The sequence below is a fragment of the Silene latifolia genome, chromosome X (genome assembly GCF_048544455.1).
Source record: "Silene latifolia isolate original U9 population chromosome X, ASM4854445v1, whole genome shotgun sequence".
Taxonomy (NCBI): Eukaryota; Viridiplantae; Streptophyta; class Magnoliopsida; order Caryophyllales; family Caryophyllaceae; genus Silene; species Silene latifolia.
This window is the reverse complement of record NC_133537.1, coordinates 19,561,644-19,586,839: the sequence shown is the minus strand read 5'-3', so window position 1 is coordinate 19,586,839 and position 25,196 is coordinate 19,561,644. Positions and strand designations below refer to the sequence as shown.

Sequence of the window (25,196 nt, the reverse complement as noted above, 5' to 3'; positions counted from 1 at the left end):
GTTTTACATAAAAATTATCGATATTTTCGGGTCTAACCCAACATGATGGTGATTATCGACTCATCGTGCATCACACGGATATTCCGGGCTCCGTGGCTCGTATACTCGCGTCCTATCAGTCTAGAACTCAATCGTACCGTTACCTGTTTAGAAAATCGCGGAAAAATGGGAGCAACATCAATAACCATAACAATGGCGGGATACCAAAATCTTCAACATCTTTCTACTCATACACCTTCATTATTCCCATTTCCTAACAAACTTCCGTCATTTTCATTTTCTTCAATCTCTGTATCTTCTCCACGGTTAAGCAGACCGAGTTCACTCGGTCTCAAACTCGTTCCTAAAGCTTCAACTTCTTTCAATACCGCCGATACTATCGGCGAAATTATCGGCGATGTCTCCATTTTCAAGGCTACTGGTGAATCCGTCATGTTCAAGGATCTTTGGGATCAAAATGAGGTTTTTCTTTGCTTTTATTCATTTCAATTGTTAAACCGTAGCGAAATTTGCAAAGTGCGATTATTTGTGCGTGTTTTTTATTTGATGTTTTAACTTTTAATTGTACATGTTCTATGAACCCTAGTTTTGATTCAATTTTGTTTTTAGTTTATTCATGTGTTATTTCGTGTGGAATTAAATTGGATACAATGTACTAGGGTTTGTAGACAATTTACCATAAGGTTAAATAGATATCAAGGTCGTTAGTATGATTCATGATTAACCTAGTGATTGTATTGGACAAAATTAAGTAGAGTTGCGCATCGATTAGGATGATTTAGTTCAGTTCAGTTTAGCGCGATAGAATTTGTTCTATTCCAGGTCTGATGTCACTTTGCTCAATCCAACTACTTGACTACTTTCAAGTGGTTTGAATTCAATTGAGATGAAATTAGAGGATGATAAATTTTGAGGCGAGGAGGTCTTATCTAAAACATCGCTATTAAACAATTTGCAAGAAGAAAAGGGGAGAAACAAATAAATTCCCCAGCCTCTTCCCCCTTCCACCAGCAAAGAATTCCATCCACTACACGCTCACTGATCGTGCTGGCTGCCAAGCCGTCAACCATCTCATTCTATCGTCATTGCAGCCATCTTTTTAACCCTTCCCCTTAAGAGGTTTCGCCAATGACTTTCTTAGGGTGTCATTTGGTTAGGATATGGAGGCAAATCCTACTAAGTACTCTAGAAAAATGGTTTAGGGTACGATTTTCAGAAAATAGTAGAGTATTGGTGGAGCCGTGGAGGGGAGGGTGGTTATGATCGGGAAGGTGTGAGTTGTGGCCATCTGAGCCTGCCATTTGTGGTGGTGAATCTGCAATTGAGGGACTTTATAGTTAGGGGCGGAGGTAGTGGCAAGAGGGGTTTCAGGGAGTGAGTGAAGGTGGTTGTCATTGGTAAGGGCTGGGGGTGGGATCTCCAGTAGTGCAGCAACTTCTGGTGGTGTTGGACTGTCGGAGTGGTGATATGAGGCTGTGGGAGGTGAGGGCGCGTTTGATTAGGGATTTTGAAGGTGCTTTGAGGTTGTTGGGTAAGTGGACAAGTGGTTGTTGAAGGGAGTGTGGGTTGGGTCGTCAGTTTTAGGTGACGCTAGCGGTGGGGTGGGTGGTGAAGAGAGACCGAGAGAGAGAAAGGATGAAAACTGAAAAAAGAGGATTGGTTCCGTAAGGTGTATTAGGCTGATGGAGAATAGATAAGAATCATAAGATTGTTTCGTATAAAATCTTAAATGCGATCTTTAGAACTGCTCTTAGAAAAAAGATGCGTAAATCTAGCCTGCTCGACAATTTATTGAAATAAGGTTAGTCAAATTTTTGCTTAAGCTTGGCCTCGTGTTGAGTGTAATCCAATCGCTTGAGTCCGAGTTGAGCTCACTCCAACCAACCTATAAGCTTGAGCTCAATGAAGCTATATTTATTATTTTTCTTAATTATATTTGGTCTTCTACTCCCTACAACTTAGCCAATAAGCCTCAGTTTCCTTTCCATATAAAGAGAATCTTAAACAATATGGCCTATTGTTATTTGTAAGAATTAGATTTGAAAATGTTAAATAGAAAAGAAAATAATAAACTGAATTCTGCTTGAGAGCTCAAGCCTTTCTCTGAGCCAATCTGACCTCAATTTGTTAGGCTTGGGGAGATTTGAGCTTAGTTGAAAAAAGTGTGCCTGAGTTACCAGTCAGGCGCCAACCAAATTGCATCAGAGTGCCTGTGGCGCATGGAATACAAAAGGCGCATGAGGCACACGAGGCGCAACCTAGGCGCACTCGAGGCGCATTACTATGCAATTCCATTTTTTTCCATATTCTTTTTATTTTGCCCCCCCCCCCCCATCCTTATTTTTCACTTGTAAATACGTGTTAGCCCTCATTAAAACAAAAAGGGATTAGTCTCGCACAAAATTTGATTGTAAAATATGGATGTTCGTTTGAAAAATCAGCGCGCCTCGTGTCTAAAAGGCTTGCGCCTTCGCCTCGCGCCTCATTCCCTTGGGACCCAATCGCCTCACCGTGCCTCGCACCTTCTCAAACTAAGGATTTGAGTTTGAGCCCGAGCCGATGCTCCTATTTCCGAGCTAATCTTAAACCCATCAAAGCTCGAGTTCAAATTTGTTTGGTTACACTCCTATTATCGACAACTTTGGATAAGAAATGCTTCCCTCTCAATAACTACCCACAAATTTCAAATTGTCTAAAATATGCAGCAAGTATCACTTGTGTTTCGAGTTTGCATCTCCTAAAGCTGGTTTCTCACAAAGCATATTAACCTATGGAGTGGCAACTTTTGTTTAGCTATAAGATTTGAAATTCAACACTTGTTATGGCAGTTAGGACCAAAAAAAAAAAAACTGTCGCATCTTTTCTATCTCATAATTCTTAGTTTAATTTAATGCGTGGTCCCATTTTTTGATAAATGTATAACTGGCAGCTAGAAATATAGTGCAACTAGTGATTTCATACTGATTTGGAGGCCTAATTTAAAGGGTAGTATGCAAATCACATGATATGCTATCTGTTGACTTTAGTATCCATGAATCAGTTAACTACTGCTGAAATATTAATATCCAAATTTCTAAGGACCACTTGTGCATGCAAAGTGTTTGTTGAGAACTGATTTGTTTTCTCTTCAGGGAATTGCAGTAGTTGCACTCTTGAGGCACTTTGGATGCCCTTGCTGGTAACTTGTCCTTCAACTTTAAAATACATGGTCGGGATTTTAAATTACTGCTTGGCATAGTGGTATATTGATATCGGTTCTTTTGTTGTCCTGTGAAGCTGGGAGCTTGCATCTACTTTAAAAGAATCTATGGCCAAATTTGACTCTGCTAATGTTAAGCTTATTGCTGTTGGTGTGGGAAGTGCTAGTAAAGCTCGCATCCTTGCCGATCGGGTACCTTTTTTGCTCCTGGATTATTGACATCTAGTAGACTAGTACTTTTCCTGGCAGAACACCCCTGCTTTAGCACAAGTGTTGAAGTTGAACTGCATCTTAGATTAAATATGATCTTGAAGTATTAGTCAGTGGCATCGATATTAGTGCTGGTTAGATAGATTAACAGAAAAACCCAAACGAAGACAAGCGACATGTTCTTGTACTGTAGTACACCTAGTCTATTTATGGTAACAAACAGACCCATAAAAATTACTTCATCAAGATGTTAAGTTGTCAACAATGGAAGGATAAGATGGATCACGTATGGCTTTGAAATAGTTGACATTCAAGTATTAAAAGAGTGAGATGCAAATTGTCTCCCAAAGTACACCTTATTAGAGTATTCCATGATAATTGTACTGTTTGTATTATTGTTGTATGTAAAAAAAAAACTTGACCCATTGTAGGCGATTAGGCGGGTGCTTTTGAAACACTGAGATAATGTTGTTAATGTTACCAAAAAGTAACAAAGATCTAATGCGATGGTACCACGTCTGCTGTTGTGGTCCATGACTTTACCTGTTGGTAACCAATTTTTGAGGTTAGTTTGGGTGCTTAGGTAATATTTTGATTAAGTTGCCTACGTTATTTAAAGGAATTAATGTGGAGAAAGAAAATGATTGATATAGTATATCAGTCTGCTAATCTTCTCCATTTTGGTCAATTAGGTAAACGCGACAAAGCTCCTCTGCCAGGATTCGTAGAATTACTGATAGCTATCATTTGATTATAAATTTCACTTTCTAATTACTTATTTGAAAATTGAAATAGTCCTCATTAACCCGTTTGCTTATTGACTCTTTTGTTATCTCATGCTTTTGGTTTGGGATTTTCCTGAAGATTTTAGGTGCTTACATATTTGTTTCTTCACTTAATGTTAAGAGTCCAAGTGCGGTCTCCCAAGCCTGGCATGCATGGATAACTCAGCGATCTTGTACTGTAGTAGCCAATAGATTTCTGTCTGACGTAGAGTTAAGCTTGTAATTTTTGTTTGGTGTTTCTTGTAAAAGGCTTTGCCATTGCTATGATAGTTCTTATCAAATGGGGGTTATGACTTATGAGACGCCAATTCCACGGTCCATGCAAGATTTAGAAATAAAATGATGCACAATCATCGGTTTTAAAGGATTGTCTCACATATTTGTTAATAGACAACCATGTTTCTTTTCAAAATAATGGAAACCTAGATGTTTGCTCACCAAATTTGCTAATATTTCATTTCCTGTAAAAAGATATATTTTTGGTACTTCGGTTCCTCTGACTAGTGGTTTTGAGAGTCTATAAGGGTCTTTCTGTAATCTTTTACTTTCTTTCCATTAGACGCTTTCTTAATCATTGCTTTTCCAGTTACCATTTCCGATGGAGTGCCTTTATGCAGATCCTGAACGCAAGGTAATCACCCTTTTCATTAGCCATTGCTATTTATTGAAGTTGCGACTTCAATAGGATTTTCATTCAAGGCTCTTCCTTAATACAGGCATATGATGTCTTGGGGTTATACTATGGCTTCGGTCGTACATTCTTCAACCCAGCCAGTGTAAGCTTGGAACTCTAATTCCGAATTGTTTGTCCTTACTTTTCCCACATCTTCTGTTAAAATGCCTTCTTTATCTGATAAGTATTCTATGCCCATGAATTTGATCTTACAGGCAAAAGTATTCTCAAGGTTTGATTCTCTGCAGAAAGCTGTGAAGAATTACACAATCGAAGCCACACCTGATGACAGGAGTGGTGTCTTGCAACAGGTAGAGTGGCTTTGGTTTGAAGGAATTTATTGATTACTCTCGAGGTGTTCCAATATAGCAGCAACATTACCACCCAAATACTTTACACTTACATTGTTTTGAGAAGCTAGTTAAACCACCCAAACATGTGAGCTTTTCAAACCCATGCAATAGCTGTACACAACCTTACCATGTGCTAACCACATAGTAGAGGTTTTGTTTTTTCTAGATGGAACATAATAAGAATTGCTTTGAATGGCCACCATTGGGGTCTTTCACAATACAAGGAAGTCAAGTTTAGCAAGTCATTTTGCTTATAGTCATCATGATCCAGAATCCAAAGAATAATGATTCTTTGGCAAGAATATTAATGTTTTGCCTCTTATTATCTTCTTGAAAGAAACCATTCCCTCTCTTGACAGGGAGGAATGTTTGTCTTCAAAGGGAAGCGCTTGTTGTATGCTCGAAAAGATGAAGGAACAGGTGACCACGCCCCATTAGATGACGTGCTCAATGTTTGCTGCAAAGTTCCAGTTGCATGAAAATACTGTAAGTATCTACTGCTGTATTGAACTTCATACCTCTCTAGATCTCTTAAGAAATGTATTAAACCTAACTCAATTGTATAGGCTACACTTATGTCGTAAGCAGAATTATGAAGATAGAACGCCTGTGTTAGATAGTCATAAAATAATACATATACGGCCATAGCTTCAGTAACATTTACTCTCTACCCCTATTTAGCGCACCATGTACATTACTACAGAGTAGTACTTCGTATGAGTTATAAATTTTCCGGAAGTGAGTAAGTCATAAATCAAGTAGTTACTCACTTCGTTGCTGATTGGTTTTGGGGAATCTCCTTTAGACGTACAAGGTACGGCTATCACTTTTCCTTTTATGTGTGGTTAAACGTGTGTAATATAATATCATAGTATGCGGTATGGGTACCTGTTAAACCATGCTAAAGATAATGAAATATAGAAGATGTCAAGAAGAACAATCTCTGAATCTTTGGTGAAGGAAGAGTAATGTTAGCATGCATTTGAATCTTCCTAAGACCTATGTTAGGACAGCATGATCTAATACGTCTTATAGCTTGTTTAGATTAGGGTTAATTATCTGAAGCGTAATGGAGAATTTAGGGGATAGCCGGTCTATGTTAGGACAGCATGATCTAATATGTCTTATAGCTTGTTTAGATTGGGGTTAATTATCAGAAGCGTAATGGAGAATTTAGGGGATAGCCGGATAACAATCTCATCAAGGGGTAAAATCTCATGGAGTAATATTTCCTCACCATGCCTTCATCCTCCTTTCACCACTTCATATCTTCCCCCTCATTACTATCAGTTCTCTATTGTTTTGACCCTTTCTGTGTGATGTACAATGTGGATCTTAATGTTTGATCTTCCGAGTTACAAGTTCTAATCCAACGTGCTAGATCCTTTAGAAATTCCAACGTGCAAATTCACACCTTGTGGCTTGTGAAATGTATAATTGCGGAATTGAAACGGTTATTAAAAAGGTGACGATTCTATTCTAATCCTCCTAGACATTTTTTTGTTATTTTAGAAAATTTTGAAATGTTGTGGTTTATGTTGGAGATGATATAATAAGGGGCAACTTAGAAAGTTCATTACATATTGACATATTGTCGACGGTATTTAGTAATTTGTCGATGTCGAACAGCGTGGCTCAAATATTCAGCGCATATCATCATGCACTTATCTGTCAGCCCAATAAGGCTTATGGGCTTTCGTAGAAGGTCACAGGCTTCTCGTTGTGCATTAAGGCATATGGCCCATAGTTTAAATTGGTCGCTATCAATTCTCTATTTTTATTCAGTGCACAGTAGTGTTGAGCTTTTTTTTTTTTTTTTTTTTTTCAAATGAGGACACTATGTCGTGGGTAAAAGTTAAATCGCCAACTTCATGGTTGGAGTAACGAAACTCTTACTGTGTTTGCTCTTGCACTAGCGTTGAGGTGTAAGGTAATGTTGACATAGGAATAGATTTTGAGCGTGGAACATATCTGACCATGGTCTCTCCGACTAGGTTAAAACTTAAAACCTCATCAGTATAGACATATAGTAGCGCATTCAGGCGAGTTTAGTGTCACATACTAATACTTTAAGTTTGTCAAATTACCATGTGAACTTGACTGACTCTAACCAAGCCCGATAAGATACGGAGTGAATTTTTACCCCTCATATGCTAAATTGCTAACATTCATAATAACCCTTTCACAAAAACCACAAATTTTGTAAAGTAGGTTAATACTTTGGTACCAAAAGAAGACGCTCGACACCTTTAAAGATTCCATCCCAAAAGCCTATTTCATTAAATTGTGTTGTGGTTTTTATGTATGGTTTTTTTCACCGTGCCATGCACGTCTTATAACCACAATGAATTGTGCACGAGGGGACGGGACCCGCATAGGCACGGCACGGCATGGTGAAGACAACATGGTGGCCCGTGTCCAACACGATTGGGTAAAAGGCGGGCTGCGACGCCAAATTTCCAAAAAAAACCCGTGCTTAGGCACGGCCCGGCACGAGGCACGATGGGCCTGTCACGACGGTTTTAGGGGTAAATAGTTAAAAAAAAACCTTTAAAATACCTGAAGCACAACGGGCGGCATGAGTTCGGCACGAGCACGGCCCGACTTTGCCCGGGCCAAGGGACGGGCCACATTGAGGGGGTGGGAAAAGCGGTCCGGCACGGCACGGCCCAAAAGCACGATTCACTATACCTAGGCCGGGCCAAAATTGTGACTAAGCATGATGGGCCAGGACCCGAGAGGACACGACACGGCCGATAGCCTTCTCTACTTATAACAACCAAACTTCTTTCGTCAACTAAAGAGACATAATAATAATAATATGATGGTGAATTAGCAATTTTTCATTTGTGACAGACACTATCCGTCACAAGCTTGTGACGGATAGCGGCCCTCTCATACAATTGCAAGTGAGAGAGCAAGTGGGATAAATATGGAGCGCCCCACTTACCCTCCCACTTGCATATTGTGAGATGGTCACTATCCGTCACAAGCTTACTTAAGTAGCCCACGAGCACAAGTACTATACAAGAATCTCTTAAGTCCCAAGTGTGGGTTCCCTTAATTGGACTCCAGTCTTATGTCTTAACTAATCCCACTTATGTACCATACATACACTACATAATGTCATCATTGATTAGCTGGTCATCATTCTCCATTTTTTCTTCCTTGCTTAATTTATTAACATTATTATTCTTAGCCAGATCTTTAACAGTTATTCTCCCTTAAAAAGATTATATTCGCCTTAATTGTAAAATAGTTCAAATACTAGTTCATAATTTCATATAGGTGGATATGACAAGAGTTTGTTATTCCCTAGACAAACCATTTTTTTGTCTCATCCATGTATTTGATCCGTTTTTTTTTTTACGACAAATTGGTCCGTCTTAAACAAGAATGTGTGTTATTCTAACACTAAATAGGTAAAATACCACCTAGTTTCCGTCTTACAAAGATGGAGATAGTGTGGTGGGAGTCGGGTTCCTCTCCGTTTCTCCTTAGTCCTTATCTAATCAGTGATCAGGATTAATCTGATGTAAATCTACTTCCTCTCCATTTCCGCTACCTCATTAACTAATTTATTCTGGGCTGTTGACTCGGTGATGTACTCTCCATTTATTTCAAAGAAATGAAGAGGATTCTAGTTCGTGTTGTTTGTTAGTTCAATACCCCCTTCACGCTCCCTTCTTTCGTTTATGAGATCCCAAATACCGAAAATAATGGTGGTGAACGAATTTTTTTTGAAAGTATTCTGATTTTGAAATTGCCTTCTAAGTTCACAATTTTTGTAAACAAGTAGTAATTAATATACTCCGTACCATTTACTCAAATAATAAAAATACAAGATGTGACATGATAATAACCCTAATAGGTCAAATATAGCCGAGGAAAATGAAGCCTTTAGCTGTTAAACCAAATATATAGTTGAGGTCGTTTTCACAAAATTCTGGAAGTCAAATTTGTCTAGTGATTAGAATATGCCAAAAATAGACATTATCGATTTATATTCATTGTTTATTTTTGTGTAAAATTTATAATAATTATTTCCCGTTGAAATTGGAAGAAATAAACACAAACACAAATTTGCAATGTTGCTAGTTTGCTACTGCTAGTAATTGGAGTTGTTCTTTTGATAGGAAACCCTACCAACCCAACTACTTTGGCAGATCTGAATATCAATTTAACTCCATCATAACTTAATAATAATCTTCTCTGTTTTATCATGCTTTTTTGTTATAAATTCACTTATTACATGCCAGCCACTCTTTCTGGTAAAAAGATATATAGGGGTCGTAGGACTGTAGGAGTATGGGTTGGTGAATTATACATTCAAGCTAATAGGGGTGTTAAGGTATTTTATTAATAATTTTACTATGTTCTATCGTAAATCTATTTTACAAGAGACTAACTCAGATGAGAAGTTGTTCAGAAGAAAAGTTGTCCCTCCTCCGAGAGATTAATTAACAAAATGACCAAATTTAAGGTTTTTGACTTTCACTTTACTCACTTACATGCAAGGATGACGTGAACTTGTTTTACTCATTACTAACAACCAAGTATTCTCCATTTCTCTCTAATGAAAAAATATTGATGTTCGGGTTAATTCTTTACGTTTTTCTGACTTGGGTGTCTCAATTATTTCTTTACATTTCCGTTTTAGTAATATAATTTTCTTCTCTAGTGTATTTTGCATTTTTTTTTGGATTTATTTTATTAAAATACGTGTATATCTCTTCTTTTCTTGGTCTTTGAACCAACAACAAACGAATTAATAAAGAGTAGCCTTTAGTAGTTAATTAGACTATTAGAGTCTAAAATGCTATATCTACATTCATCAATGATACAAGGAAAACAGGCTTTAAAGAAGATCCAAGAAACAAAAGCAAGCAGCATCTAAATTAGTGAAAGAAAATCTAACAATACAAAGTATAATAGATTTTATATAACCAATAACAGCTAACAAAATACGGACTAGAACAGCACAGAAATCTTTAATGGCTAGGTAACAGTTCTGAGTTCTGAGTTCTGAGCAATACTACGCTACAAAAATTGGCAAAGAAGACAAATAACTTTTGCTCCCCTTTTTCCCATCTTATATACTGCAACTTATTAATAAGGTATGACAAACTGAATAAAAAGAAAAGAAAAGAAAGAAAGATGCATGAATAATGAGAAGAGTATAATGCATGAGAGAGACCAAGTAATAGAAGAAGAGATGTCATGTACGTACAAATCCAGAGGGTAAAAAAATAATTAAAGAGAATGCAATAGATAGAGACATAGAGAGAATCTAAAGAGCCTGAATATGACATGTCCCACACACATAACATATCCCTCTCTCGTTTTGCCTTCATGCCTTAAGATTATGACGTCTCAGTAATTAAGTTGCACCTTGTTTCAACTGCATTCCTTGCTATTTGCTCCTATTTGGGACTTATTTGAGTGTGCTTGTCTTTGTGTTTATTCGGAACCAAACTCGTTGTGTTTTTCATTTTTTATCGGAAAATGATCATGGAGAAAGAAAAGAAAAGGGTTTTGTGATATAGTATGTTGGATATTATTTGGTGGTTGGTACCGTGTCGGAATGCCAATTGGTAAGTAGACGTAGTAGTGACTTGGAATCTTGGATAATAATAATAGAATTAGGTAAAAACCTCTGCTTTTCTTTGATATTATTTCAATAACCTTATATTTGCCTCGGATTTTACCAAATTTCTTGCTGTATAAGACTATTACTTCCGTGTTATTCTAGGTAAAGAGGACAAGAAAAACTAATTAGCTACCACATGTCACTACCATGGACCAACATCAAAGCCCACCTCACTAATCACCACAACCACAGCCCACCTGTGACACCACCATCATTGGTTTCCCCGTTGCCATACTACTCTTTTCCCATACCAACATTGTCATGTGCTACTGTTATTGACATGCCGCCACTAGCACCAAGACACGTCACCCCACCGACATTCACTACCCTCATTGACACCGCCACCACCAACACTGCTCCAACGGCGCCCTAGCTACCCCATCGATCGTAACAGCCCATTTCAAGCCGCATTTGACCTACGACCCTAATCTCCTATAAACCACCCTACCATCGAAATGTCCTTCCCCATCCCCAAAACTATCGTCACCGGCTGTGAGGAAGGGCGTTTCGGTGGGTGGTAGGGGTAGTTTTAAGGCACGTAGGGTGGTGGTTCGAATGAGGCGTGAAATGGGAAGAAAGGCGATATGAAGAGCGATTCCAATAGGACTCCGACGACGGTGGCAAGACCATCGACGTTTTGCTGTTGTTGAGGGTGGATGGAAGATGATCTTGTCAATAACATGTTTTACTCTATCATGAACTTTTTCCCATTATATTTCCACAACATGCCCATTTCCTAAAAATCAAGAAAAATTGTTCTTTCTTCTCCTCTTCCTATAACAAATTGATAAAATTAAACCAAATTTATTAATTACACACTTAATTCATATATTGAACAAATGATAATTCTAATTCCATTAACTATTCACCCTTTTTTGCGTCAAAATTATCTAGATACGGATGGATTAGGTTAAGTTTTACAATTAAGAGTCACATTGAAGAAGTGGGGTTTGGAGTAGTGTTTTGGTAAATTTCTACCAATTTAGGGTTAAAGTGGTCTTAGTGCCTAATCAATATTACGATTTGTTGTTGATTGTATTTTGTATGTAAATTTGAATCGTATGTAAACGAAAATAAAGGACATAAGCAATTTTGGTTACACGGAAAACCCGATATGGGAAACAACCACGGCAGGAGACGGAATCCCACCAATATTTGTACTATAATTCGGTGGAGAATACAATGTGGACGATATTGCTATATTGCGGAAGCTAGGGTTCTTCTCCGTATTCTCGGATGATCGCTAGGTCTTCCGTTTATGCCCCTTATATAGTGATGCTCTTCCTCCTAGGGTTCTTTGCTTTCTCATCAAGTATTCCTAATTTGGCTCAAGACTGGACTTTCCTTATTCAGAATATGGTAATAGGTAGGATTTCCTTATTTTACCCATGAATATGCGAGTGTCCAAGTCCAGATCCATATCTTCTATGTACGTTGCTCTCCCTCTGCCTCCTGGCCTGCTTCCCTAGCTCAGCCCATATCCAGAATTTGGGCCTAACAGTTTGCCCCCAATTTTTCTCGAAAATCACTTCTTGATAGTTGAGCGGGAAATTGCAATGTACCGTTGAATAACTTTCCTCATACTCTTTTCCAATTCACATTTTAAACCCTCCAACTACTTTCCCCATATTTAATCTCATCCGTCTCCCCTCTCTCTCTCTCTCTCATCAATCATTTCACCTCCTCAAAACCCTCAAAACCTCGATTTCCCAAATCCGTCTCCCCATCTTCTTCTCGCCGTCAACGCCGCCTTCTCTTCTCGTCTTCCAGGTACTTCTACTTCTCTTCTTTCTTCATTTTACTATGGCAAAAACCCGTTTCGCCACTTCTTCGTCCTCCACAATCGATCTCGTCGAGGATGACGTCTTCCCTTCCCGGGTATCCTCAAAAAACCGCACTTCTGTGACTCCACCCTGACCCAGGGCGACATCCCACGAATCAAAGCTCTTTTAGGTCTGGGCGATGATGTGGAGATTCACATCCCTTGTCCTGGTCAGAAAGGTGACGCCTCCCGTGAGGGGTGGATCTGCTTGTATATGTACTCCTTCATCCTTGGTCTCAAATTTCCCTTTCCTTCCTTGATCCAAGAGTTTATTCGTTTGAACTCTCTCCCCATGACTCAAATTGCTCCATACGCATGGAGAATTCTTCTATCCACCGTCGCTCTTAACAACAGCCTAGATGCTGACATCAGGCTATCAGATCTGGCCCATAGATTTGAGTGTCGGTCACTTGGAAATGGCCAATACACTTTTAGGGCCGTGGAGAAGACTGCAAATTTCCTTCAATCCGCGGCCAAAGGCAAAGACGACGGTTGGTATGAGGGCTTCTTCTACATCAAGCTTGACTCTATTAAGTATGCTTGCATGTCTTTTTACCTGATTTCTTCTGCTACTCACCTTTTTTACCTCATGATTTACTGCAGAACTCTAGAACCCCGAAAAATCTGAGGACGAAGATACCTCTGTTGCCAAGCTTTTCTCTATCCCTGAAGAACAAAGGACGTCCCCTGCTCTATTCTCTGGCCTTGACAATTCTACTGCTGAAGAAACCATGTCTTCTGGTAAGCGCCTGTTTCTGGCTCTCGCTTGTCTCTGCAGCTATTTACCGTGGGATCTTATGCTTGCCCTCTGGTGTTTTTACAGGAAGCACCCACCCAACTGCCTCTGAGATTCGGATGCGTCAAGCAAGGAAGAGGATTGTTGAATCTACTCCCTCACCTGCTTCCTCGAAAAGGAGATCTGCTGCTAGACCCACACCTGAGCCTATTGAGGTCACTCCCATATCCAGTGCCCCTGGCTCTCCAACCCATGCTGATGACCAACTGATCCGTCTTCCTACTGGCTTTGGGGACGCATAGCGTGTCAACTACTGGCCCTCATTGGAGCGGCTCTTGACACCAACCTTTACCCAGATGTTTGATAAGACTGATCCCCAGGAGATGACTGACCTGGCTGCTGAACAATGCTTCCTTGTAAGTCTGCTTTCTGCTGCTCCTGTCTCTTGCTCCCATTATTTCAATTTTCTTTCTGACTGATAGCCTCCTTACGTGCCCCCAAGCCCTACAATCATCTCTCTACCTTCGCAAGATGCTGAAAAGAGCCAAGACTGAATGCTTGACATCTGTGGGGAAGAAGAAGGAGCTCACGACCACCTACGCTAAACTGAGGGAGCAGCTCCATGCAGCCAAGAGGGAGAAGGAGGTAGTCAAGGACCAGCTTGCTAGGACGCAGGAGGCTAATCGTGTTCTGGCCACTGGGCTGACCAAGGCGGAGGGACGTGCTGAAGAGATGGCTGAACTGGCTAGAAACGTGGGAGCCTATACCGCCTTCGAAGGGAGGATTGACTGCATCCGGGCTTACACTGAGGGAAGGCAATCTTCTTGGAACCTAGAGGAGGAGCAGGCGGAATTTGCCCTTGCCTTCCCCAATGGTATGGACTTGAACGCCTTGTTCCCTGCTGATGCTGAGGTTGCCAATCCTGAGCCTGAATTTCTTGCCATGGATATCTCTGGAACTATCTCTGAGGCAAATGCTGTAGAGGAGATCCTGGCACGACGGTGATGATCTTTTCTTGCTATGACTTACGGAGTGATCGGTACTGCGTCAGAGGAGCAGACAGAGCATGGGGAGCAAGGCAATGGTCAGGGTGCTGCTGTTGAGAGGATTGACCTCTCTTAAAAAAATTTAATCATATTTTCTGGGGACTTGGCCCTGTGTGGTGCAAGTTTTGTAATTATACTTTTGAACTCTTTTTTTTTATGTTTGCTTGCGCCTGCTGGTGTGCAGGCTTGAGGCTATTGTGGCACCTGCGATGGGTAGCAGGTGTCCTAATTTTGAATTGTCTTAGGCCTAGTTCATAGATCCCTTTTGCTATGTCTCATGATGTGCTTTCTGCGTTTGGGGCTTAGTTCCCACTTTTGATTGTCCAGGAGGCTGACCTGGTTCCAGGTACACAACCTCTCCCCCTGGTGGCAGATGCTTGATAAGATATTTTACCCATGACGTAAAATATTTTATCAATAGGATAGCTAGTTAAAGCGTACCTCTCATTGTCTTTTTCCGGTCAAGAAGGAATGTTGCGTTCCTTGTGGTTCCAACGTTTGTAGTTTCGTGCATGCACCTATGTATATGGCCCCGGGATTTTAGTACCCACATCGTAGCTACGGTTTTGTCTAGAATTAACGGTGAGGTACAGGTGGTCTTAGTATCGTCGTGCCCTGCTACCTCCCATACTGTATGCCCTCCACGTGGCTGACTTAGCAACGTCTCATGGCAGGGGCTAGACCCTTAAAGTTTACCCTGCCTGACAAGTAACCAACATTAGTACTCAAAGCCTTTATTCCTAGAAGCGTAGAATTCCAAAGTAGTTCAAATTACCTGGTGCTATCTCATGGTGTTCTAAGGCAACAGCTGGATCCAGGAAACCACAGCCTGGACTACTTGGTTTAAAAACGATTCAATTTGCTTTAAAAAACGAAAAAAATAAAAATTACTAAAAGTAAAAAAAAAACCCATAACCTAAAGCATATATTACCCCCACCCCCTTTTTTTATTTTTTATTTTTTTTGCTTCATGGACTATTGACAGGTCCTCTGTACACTAAGGTTTCAGCACTTTGTCAGACAAAGTACTGTTTCAGATGGCGAATGTTCCAGGGTTTGTGCAGGATCTGACCGTGCATGGTCATCAACCTGTATGCCCCATTCTTAACAATGCTTTCGACCTGATACGGTCCTTCCCATTTGTAAGAAAACTTGTCTGCCTTGTGATTTTTGGTATTCTCAAATACCCTTCTGAGTACCAGGTCCCCTACCGCAAGGGTCCTTACATTAACATTCTTGTTATACGTTCTGGCTACAGATTGCTTGTATGATGCCATGCATATGTAAGCACTTTCCCTTAGTTCGTCAACTATGTCCAGGCTCCTAGTCATTTCGATTTGATTGTGCTCTGCTGTTTGACAGCCATATTTGTGTGTTGGTACCAGAACTTCTGACGGGATCACTGCTTCTGCCCCGAATACCAGGCTGAATGACGTCTGTCCCGTTGCCACCTTTGGTGTCGTCCTGTTTGACCAGAGTACTAGTGGCAACTCGTTTGCCCACTTACCCCCTAGCTCCTCCAGCCGCTTCCTGAGGTTCTCCACAATGATTTTATTACAAGATTCTGTTTGGCCGTTTGTTTGTGGGTAACGAGGAGCAGACTTCCTTAGCGTTATGTTCCAACGTGAACAAAACCCTTCAGTGTTATCAGATATGAACTGGGATCCATTGTCGCATATGATTTCAGATGGTATCCCAAACCTGCTGATGATGTTACGTTTTATAACAGAGATCACCTAAGCCTCTTTTACTTTTGTCATTGCTTCAGCTTCAATCCACTTTGAAAATAGTCAGTCATGACAAGCATATACATTCTGTTACCTGGAGTCCTGGGTAGCTTTCCCACTATGTACATCCCCCACATCATAAATGGCCACATGGAGATGATCGGATGCATTGGTTCTGTTGGCTGATGAATTGCTGGGGCTGCCTTCTGGCACGAGTCACAACGCTTGGCGTGGTTTACAACGTCTGCCCTCATAGTAGGCCAAAATATCCCTGCCTTAAGATTTTATTAGATAGGCTTCATCCACCCGCGTGATTCCCACATTCTCCGCTATGTACATCCTGCAGCATTGTGTTAGCTTCCTATTTATTTAGACATCTGAGATAAGGTCCTGCCAGAGATCTTCTAAAGAGCACATTATCTATTAGCACGAATCTAGAGGCCCTTATTCTGAAACTTTGTGCTTCTTTCTTGTCTTCTGGGAGTTTCCCATCTTTCAGCCACTCCACATAAGGTGTTCTCCAATCTGAACCCACCTGCTGGTTTTCATCTGAGATCAGGATTCCTGCTCTATTTACGTGTCGCGGGTGCGCTGCCTCCCTTGGATGATTTTGCTCTAACTCCTTCCGTATAGCTGGAGTTAACACATGAGTAATTGGTATATTGGAGAGTTCCGCGGGTTGGAAGGTGGCTCCCAACGTGGCTAAAGCGTCTGCTTCCACGTTCTGATCTCTTGGCACCTGAGTAATCTTAAAAGACTGGAACTTCAACTTTTTCTCTGTGGCTACCTTTAAGTAGGCTATCATCTTTGAATCACGCGCCACGTATTCATTGTTCACATGATTCACTACAAGCAATGAGTTGTTGTACACTCTCAGGTTCCTCACCTTGAGCCCCTGCGCCATTTGCATCCCCAGTATAAGTGCCTCATACTCAGCTTCATTATTAGTTGCTTTGAATTCGCACCTGACTGCTTGTACCATCATATCCCCCTTTGGGGACCGGAGAACTAGACCTACTCCAGCTCCATCTATGTACAGGGTCCAGGTTCTGCTTTCCTGGTCCCCTAGTAATGTCAACATCCCTTTTTCTGCCTCAACATGGGTAGCAGGATAGAAATCTGAAACAAAATATGCCAGTGCCTGGGACTTTATTGCCGTCCTAGGTCCAAATTGTAAATCATAGCCACTTAGGTGTACCGACCACTTGGTCATTCTTCCAGATAGTTCAGGCTTCCTCATGATCGTTTTCAGTGGATAATTAGTCACTATACGAATGGTGTGAGATTCAAAGTATAGGCGCAGTTTATATGAAGCAGTGACCAGAGCTAAGACTAACTTCTCAAAAGGTGTGTACCTGGTTTTTGCAGGAAGCAGAGACTTACTGATATAGTATACTGGATGTTGCATCCCTTCTTGCTCCTTGACCAGAACAACACTTATCGCTGCTTCTGTAACCGACAGGTATAGGAACAGTGGCTCCCCCTGTTCTGGCTTCGCCAACAGTGGCGGCGTGCTTAGGTAGCACTTGAGTTATTTGAATGCTTTCTCGTGCTCCTCCGTCCACTCAAACTTCTGGCTCCTTCTCAGTATATCATAGAACAGTTTTCATCTATCCGAGGCTCGTGAGATGAATCTACTTAAGGCTGCCACTTTTCCTGTCAGCCGTTGCACGTCTTTCGGCCTCTGTGGTGATTCCAGCTGGAGGACTGCCTTGATCTGCTCCCTACTGGCTTAAATCCCCCTCTGAGTTACCATGTACCCTAGGAACTTTCCAGGGGACACCCCAAACGAGCACTTGGATGGATTAAGCTTTATCTTATATTCCCTTAACGTTTTAAAGGTATCTGTTAAGTGTTCCATATGCATACCAGCCCTCCTTCATTCCACCACCATATCATCCATATACACCTCCATGGTCTTCCCTATTTGTTGTTTGAACATCTTGTTTACCAAACGCTGATAGGTGGAGTCAGCGTTTTTCAAGCCAAAGGGCATGACATTATAGCAGTATATGCCTCGTTCCGACATGAATGTTGTCTTCTCTTGATCTTGCGGATGCATCTTAATCTGATTATAGCCACTCCAGGCGTCTAGAAAGGTGAGGACTTCGTGCCCAGCCGTGGCATCCACTATTGCGTCGATATGTGGTAGTGGAAAAGGATCTTTAGGACAAGCTTTATTTAGATCTGTAAAATCTACACACACCCTCCATTTTCCATTCTTCTTAGGCACCACTACTACATTAGAGAGCCAGTCAGGATAGCTGACCTCCCTGTTATATCCTAGTGCCACCCACACCTCTTACTGCGGTCTCGGTCGTCATTAGGCCTGTTTTGTGTAGGTGGCTTAGGCCACCTTACCTGATCACCCAACTCCTTCAATGCTTTTAACAAACCTTACATTCCCGTGTTGAACCCATACTCAGGTAACTTGGGCGGATATTGTGAATCTTCCACTTGTTGAGATTTTTCTGCCACTTTGCTGATGTTGGGCCTGCTATATGGTCTAGCTCTCTCGTCCTTTTTCTCTGTTGGAATCTTCCTACTTGTTTTGTCGAAAGTTACCGCTCCTTTTCTAGATAGTATATCTTCTTCCAACCTCAATGTCGCTGTTGCACACTGCTGAACTTCCTCAAACCTCTCACAGGGATGCATTGTTAATTCTTTGTATAGATCTGAATCTTTATCTAAGCCTTGCCTGAAGGCATTAATGGCTGTGGACGTGTCACAACCCCGTATAGCTACCTTTTATGTGTTGAATCTTGTAACATAATCTTTAATTGACTCCCCAATTTCTTGGACAATTTTGTAAAGGTCACTTAGCTGCTTCGGGGACCTTCGGCTGCTGGCAAATTGCTGGTTGAACGCGTTGACCAGGTCAGCAAATGAGGATATAGACTTGTTGGGTAGACTAACAAACCATTGTAGCGCTGCTCCAGATAAGGTTGTCCCGAATCCTTTACACATACACGCCTCTTTCGAGACCCCTGCTGCTGTAGTCACCATCATTTTTTGCCTATACTAGCTAATGTAATCACAGGGATCTGTGGTCCCATAAAAAACAGTCATTGTCAGGACACTGAACCCTTTCGGCAAAGCCACAGTAGCTATAGCGTCGGTAAAGGGTGAATCAGCGTAGCTCTCTGGCGTTGCCATCTCCATGGGTGAAGGCATTCCTGGGACTCTCCAGAGGAGGCTGCGTAGTTCCTGGTACTGCTGCTCTATATAGGCCTCTCTCCCCGTGAGTTGCTGGTGCACCTGTGGTTGCACATCCGTAGTTCCTGCGAGATTCTGCTGTCCGGCTGCCGGTGGTGCGTACGTCTGCGGTGTTGCAGGACCCAAGCTGCTTGCCCACGCATATTCTGATCTATTCAGAACTGGTCCCACGGATGACGAGGCTGCAGATATCAACTTGCCTTGTTGTCATTCTCCTATACTTGCGCCAGAGAGACTGTCAGAACGCATGAAATTACTTGGGGGCAGAGTACCTGACATGGGTGTTGGTTCCTAGCGTGATGGCTCGTCATTTGGTGTTAGTGCCCCCAATCCCACTAGAATCAGGCCTCTCCTCTACTGCGGTGTGGTTTCCATATCTAGCCGTGTTACCACATCTTGTGGCAGCAGGCGTGCCTGCCTCCTCTCTCTGTCTCCCGCTGGCGCTTCCCTGAATCTGACATCCTGCACCCAGGCTGCTGGACTGGGAGCTTGTTGTCGTAGCTCGTCAATCTGAGGCCGGAGGAGATTGTTATCTGCTTCCATCTGTGATCTCATGCTCCTATTTTCACTTTGCATCGTTCTGATGGTCCTCGGCAGAGTATCCAGTCCGCTGATCATTATACTGGTAGGACTTGGTGGAGTTGGGCATGTTGGAGTCGTGTCCTCCACAATAAGTGCGTCTACATATTAAATCTCGTTAAAGGAATAACAGGGATTTATTTATTTATTTGTCAGCTGGTCATCGTTAATCGGTAATGATTTATTTATTTATTTTTCGAGATCACCTTAAAGACTGTGGTATTGTATCCCAATTAACTCCTCCTAGCACACCACAGTTGAATGGTGTGGCTGAAAGGAAGAATCGAACTTTATTAGATATGGTCCGATCAATGATGAGTCAAAATGAGTTACCTAAGTCATTTTGGGGTTTTGCCATTTCATCTGCTATATGCTCACTTAATCAAAGTCCTACTAAAGCAACTGACAAAACTCCATATGAGATATGGAAAGGGGAAAATCCCGAATCTGCGATACATGAAAGTATGGGGTTGTGATGCTTATGTCAAGAGCAAGTCTGACGATGAGCTTGCACCTCGTTCTGAAAAATGTGTTTTTGTAGGCTACCCTAAGGAAACTTGTGGATATTACTTCTACAATAGTAGCGAGAACAAAGTGTTTGTGGCTCGTGAAGCTGTCTTTCTAGAAAAATAGTTTATTTCTAGAAGACAGAGTGAGAGAAACTTTGAACTTGATGAAGTTCAAGAGCCACAACCTCATGTGACAGTACAGGAAGAGGTTCCTTCTACGTCTGAATCGGTTATTGTTCCTTCTGAACCTAGGAGGTCAGAGAGGGTTAATCGCTAGCCTGATAGATACCTTGGTGTTATCGAGGAAGATGGTGACTATGATGTTTTACTTTTGGAAAGTGATGAACCTAAGAACTATAAAGCAGCTATTACTAGTTCTAACTCAAAGCTATGACTCGAGGCCATGCAATTCGAAATGGATTCCGTGTACGAAAATCAGATATGGGACCTGGTTGACTTACCTAAAGATGTTCGACCTCTTCAGTGTAAGTGGATATTCAAGATTAAAATCGGCATTGATGGACATAAAGATGTCTACAAAGCTAGATTGGTGGCAAAAGGTTTCACCCAGGTTCATGGTTTACACTATGATGAAACTTTTGCACCAGTTGCTATGCTTAGATCTATTCGGATAATGTTAGCGATTGCTGCATTTCATGATTATGAGATATGGCAAATGGATGGCAAAACCGCTTTTCTGAATGGGTTTCTGGAAGAGGAAGTGTTCATGACACAACCTGAAGGTTTTGTGGATCCTAAAAATCCTAACAAAGTATGCAAACTTAAGAGATCCATTTATGGTCTTAAGCAAGCGTCAAGGAGTTGGAATCATCGTTTTGATCATGTTATTAAACAAAATAGTTTTTCTCGAAGTGTTGAGAAACCATGTTTATACATGAAATTTAGTGGGAGTAAAGTTGTTTTCTTACTTCTTTATGTGGACGACATATTACTTATTGGGAATGATGTAGATATGCTTGCTTCTGTCAAAAAGTGGTTAGGAAATCACTTCCAAATGAAAGATTTGGGAGAAGCTCAGTGCATCTTGGTTATCCGGATCTATAGGGATAGATCTAAAAGGATATTAGCTTTGAGTCAAGAAACCTATATCGATAAGATTCTTGACCGATTCAATATGAAAAACTCCAAAAGAGGTTTTCTACCTATAGGCCGTGGGATTACTTTGAGTAAGTCACAGTGTCCTACTGAGCCTAAGGATATTGAACGCATGAAATCGATTTCTTATACTTCCGCTGTTGGATCGATCATGTATGTTATGATGTGTTCTCGTCTTGACGTCTCGTATGCTTTGAGTATGACGAGTCGTTTTCAGAAAACTCCAGGTGAGAGTCACTGGATAGCCGTCAAGAATATTCTTAAGTACTTGAGAAGGACTAAGGATTCATTCTTAGTGTTTGGAGAAGAATCTGAATTACGTATAAGAGGTTATACGGATGCCAGTTTCCAAACCGACAGGGATGATTTGAAATCTCAGGCTGGTTTTGTCTTTTTGTTGAACGGAGAGGCGGTTTGCTGGAGAAGTTTTAAGGAGTATGTGACTGCTGATTCTACAACGGAAGCTGAATACATTGCACCCTCTGAAGCTGCAAAGGAAGCTGTTTGGATTAGGCAATTCTTAGAGAGGCTGAAAGTAGTTCCGAATCACTTTATATTGTGATAACAGTGGGGCAATTTTTCAAGCAAAAGAGTCCAGGTCTAGTAACAAGTCTAGATACGTACTTAGGAAATTTCATGTAATTAGAGATTTAATTGAAAAGAAAGAAATTACAATCTGTAAGGTTGGGACAGCTGACAACATCGCTGATCCTTTAACCAAGTCATTGTCTCAAGCTAAACATGACAGACATGTAGTTTCGATGGATTGAGACGAATGTCAGAATTGTTGTAAATTATATGATATGTAATAATTAAGATATTGTATTTATTATTTCATATATGATAATTACATTTATCGTTGTATTCAGTTTTATATCTGAATTTTATATACTTTGTTTTTATCCAAATATGTTTTAGTGACAATGTCGAACCCTATTAAAGTGAACTGGATTAACATTGTATTTTGTCCCTAGTTACTTGATGAGGTGACGTCTCGGAGTGAATAGATTGTAAGGCGATAGATGACAAGTTCGACGGTCATATGGTCATAGTGATGGCTGATCGATTACATAGGCAGATTGTGAGACGATTTGTCGGACAGTGACCGTTTGTAGAGTCCTTTTGTTGCTAGGTCGTGGCGAGGATTTCTAATTATTCCTTCGAGTCAATTCTTTAGACTGGCGACTATTTATCTGATTTGGTGCGGTTTTCCGGTGGCTTAGGTTTTTGTTCTAGGTCGCGCCGTAAAAGGAGACCGATGAGCATTTACTGGGTCATTGTGATCTGTATCAAACGAAGAAAATAGGTCAACGGGATTGTCCATTTAAGTCATATTTTATCTCAAGGCCACTCGAGGAGAGGTGATTGGAAATGCGTGGCCACGCTCGGACGAGATCTATAGTAGATTATCCGGTCAGACAGTCATTCTCCTGATCGAGGAAACCACTTTATGATATAATCATGTGCAAGAACGACCTGAAAGACATCTTGCATTGAGTGGGAGATATTATTGGACAAGAGAATTGGTAACGCACACTTGTGTCGGACAGGTGGGAGATTGTTGGAGTAGTGTCCTCCACAATAAGTGCGCCTACATGTTAAATCTCGTTAAAGGAATATCAGGGATTTATTTATTTATTTGTTATCTGGTCATCGTTAATCGGTAATGATTGGATGACTAAAGTTTAACATTACTATCGTGTGACGGCGGTGATCAGCTGATCCCTTTAGGTCACACCTATAGGATGACGCCAAAAAAGAATGAATTAATTGTTTGTATGAGATACGAGATAATTAATTCCTTGTATTATTTGACTTTTTATTAGTCGCGTAAATGTATTATTTGATGACGGGTTACGAACCCAGGTCAAGGAGATTTATTATTTAATTATGTGATATTTAAATAATAAATAAATAAATTAGAATTTATTAATTAATTGTTAATTAATTAATTTTATACGATATGCGTATATGTTTAGAGGTGGAATTAATTAGCTATTTAAATTTTACAAGAGGTTGTAAAATTAGTTAAATGGGATAATATTGACACATTGTATGTTGATAAAATAGTCTTATGACTACTTAATAGTTAAGTAGTCATTGGTAGTTAATTTGTATTATTTAAGTGTGAAATAATTAAATTAATATTAAATTATGTAAGATAATTAAATATAAGACTTATAAGCATTTATGGGGCAAATGTCGAAAACCAAAATGGACCCAATTAAGTCCACTATCACCGGTTTTTTGAGGGGATAACAAGTGTCCATTAAGTGGATTTTTCCACTCCTTTTTGTCTCCCTTTTTTGCCTATAAATACCCATATCATTCCACTATTTCTTAGGTTGAAAAATTTGAAGGAAAATTTGGCCTTTGTTGCTTATCTTGGCCGGTTTCTACACATCACAAAAGACCAATTTTTCCTTCTTATTTTTTTTCATCTTTTTATATATAAACACATACTTCCTCCGTTTTTATATGATGTACCCATTTGTTGAATATATGAGTGGAGTATTTTAATAAAATGGGTACATCATATGAGAATGGGGGAAGTATAAATTAACTAATAATATTATCAAAGTAATAATATTATTTAGTACATCAAACTTACATATACAAGGTTACTACTACTATTATCTAGTTAGTAATTTTAGTAGTCTTTTGAGTTGATTCTTGAGTGCTAATCTAAGGAGGTACTCTACTTTGGGTACTAGTGTTTGGAGGATCATCCTTGACATATTTAGCACAAGAACTACAAAGGTAGGAGACCTTTGTGGTGCCCAAAAAATTTGTCTTATTCCAATGTAAGGAAATTCTCTCTTAAGATGGTTTTATACCATCTTCTTGTTATTTGTTTATGCATGCATGTAGATTTAGACCACAACAAAATTAGTATCTAATTTTTGATATCATAAGATGAGTCATATTTGGTCTAAATTACTAACACGGTCCTGTTGCCTGGACTGTCCTCCTTTCTCCGGTTGTCCCATCCCTTGCTTACCTTGGCTCACGCCCGGGTCTCTAACCTGCGCCCTTTCCACTTGCTGTGGATTCGCCGCTGTCTGAGAACTATGACTTTGCTTGATAGCTGGCACTGGAACCGTTCCTGGTGTAGTCGCAGCGTTCGGTGGCTGCGTTGGGTTCGTGTGTGCCGCTGTCGTGGAAGGAGGTGGTACTCGCGTTGCAGGAACGTCGTCCGTCTTGCTCGGATTTGCTTCTGGTTGTCCTGACATGCTTCTTGTTCTTCATATACTGATTAACGGAGACGACCACTATGCCCCACGGTGGGCGCCAAACTGTTTTGGTAAATTTCTACCAATTTAGGGTTAAAGTGGTCTTAGTGCCTAATCAATATTACGATTTGTTGTTGATTGTATTTTGTATGTAAGTTTGAATTGTATTTAAACAAAAATAAAGGACACAAGCAATTTTGGTTACGTGGAAAACCCGATATGGGAAACAACCACGGCAGGAGACGGAATCCCACCAATATTTGTACTATAATTCGGTGGAGAATACAATATGGACGATATTGCTATATTGCGGAAGCTAGGGTTCTTCTCCGTATTCTTGGA

At 40.6% G+C, this 25,196-nt stretch overlaps 1 protein-coding gene across 1 annotated transcript; it reads left to right on the top strand.

Moving 5' to 3' along the window:
- Positions 1-33: 33 nt before the first annotated feature.
- Positions 34-5,969, top strand: LOC141623094 (thioredoxin-like protein AAED1, chloroplastic). The gene is made up of 7 exons (XM_074439142.1): positions 34-462; positions 3,132-3,178; positions 3,277-3,391; positions 4,781-4,825; positions 4,911-4,970; positions 5,083-5,178; positions 5,580-5,969. Exons 1-7 carry the CDS (start codon positions 43-45, stop codon positions 5,697-5,699), a joined length of 903 nt encoding a protein of 300 aa, XP_074295243.1. The 5' UTR covers positions 34-42; the 3' UTR covers positions 5,700-5,969.
- Positions 5,970-25,196: the final 19,227 nt, after the last annotated feature.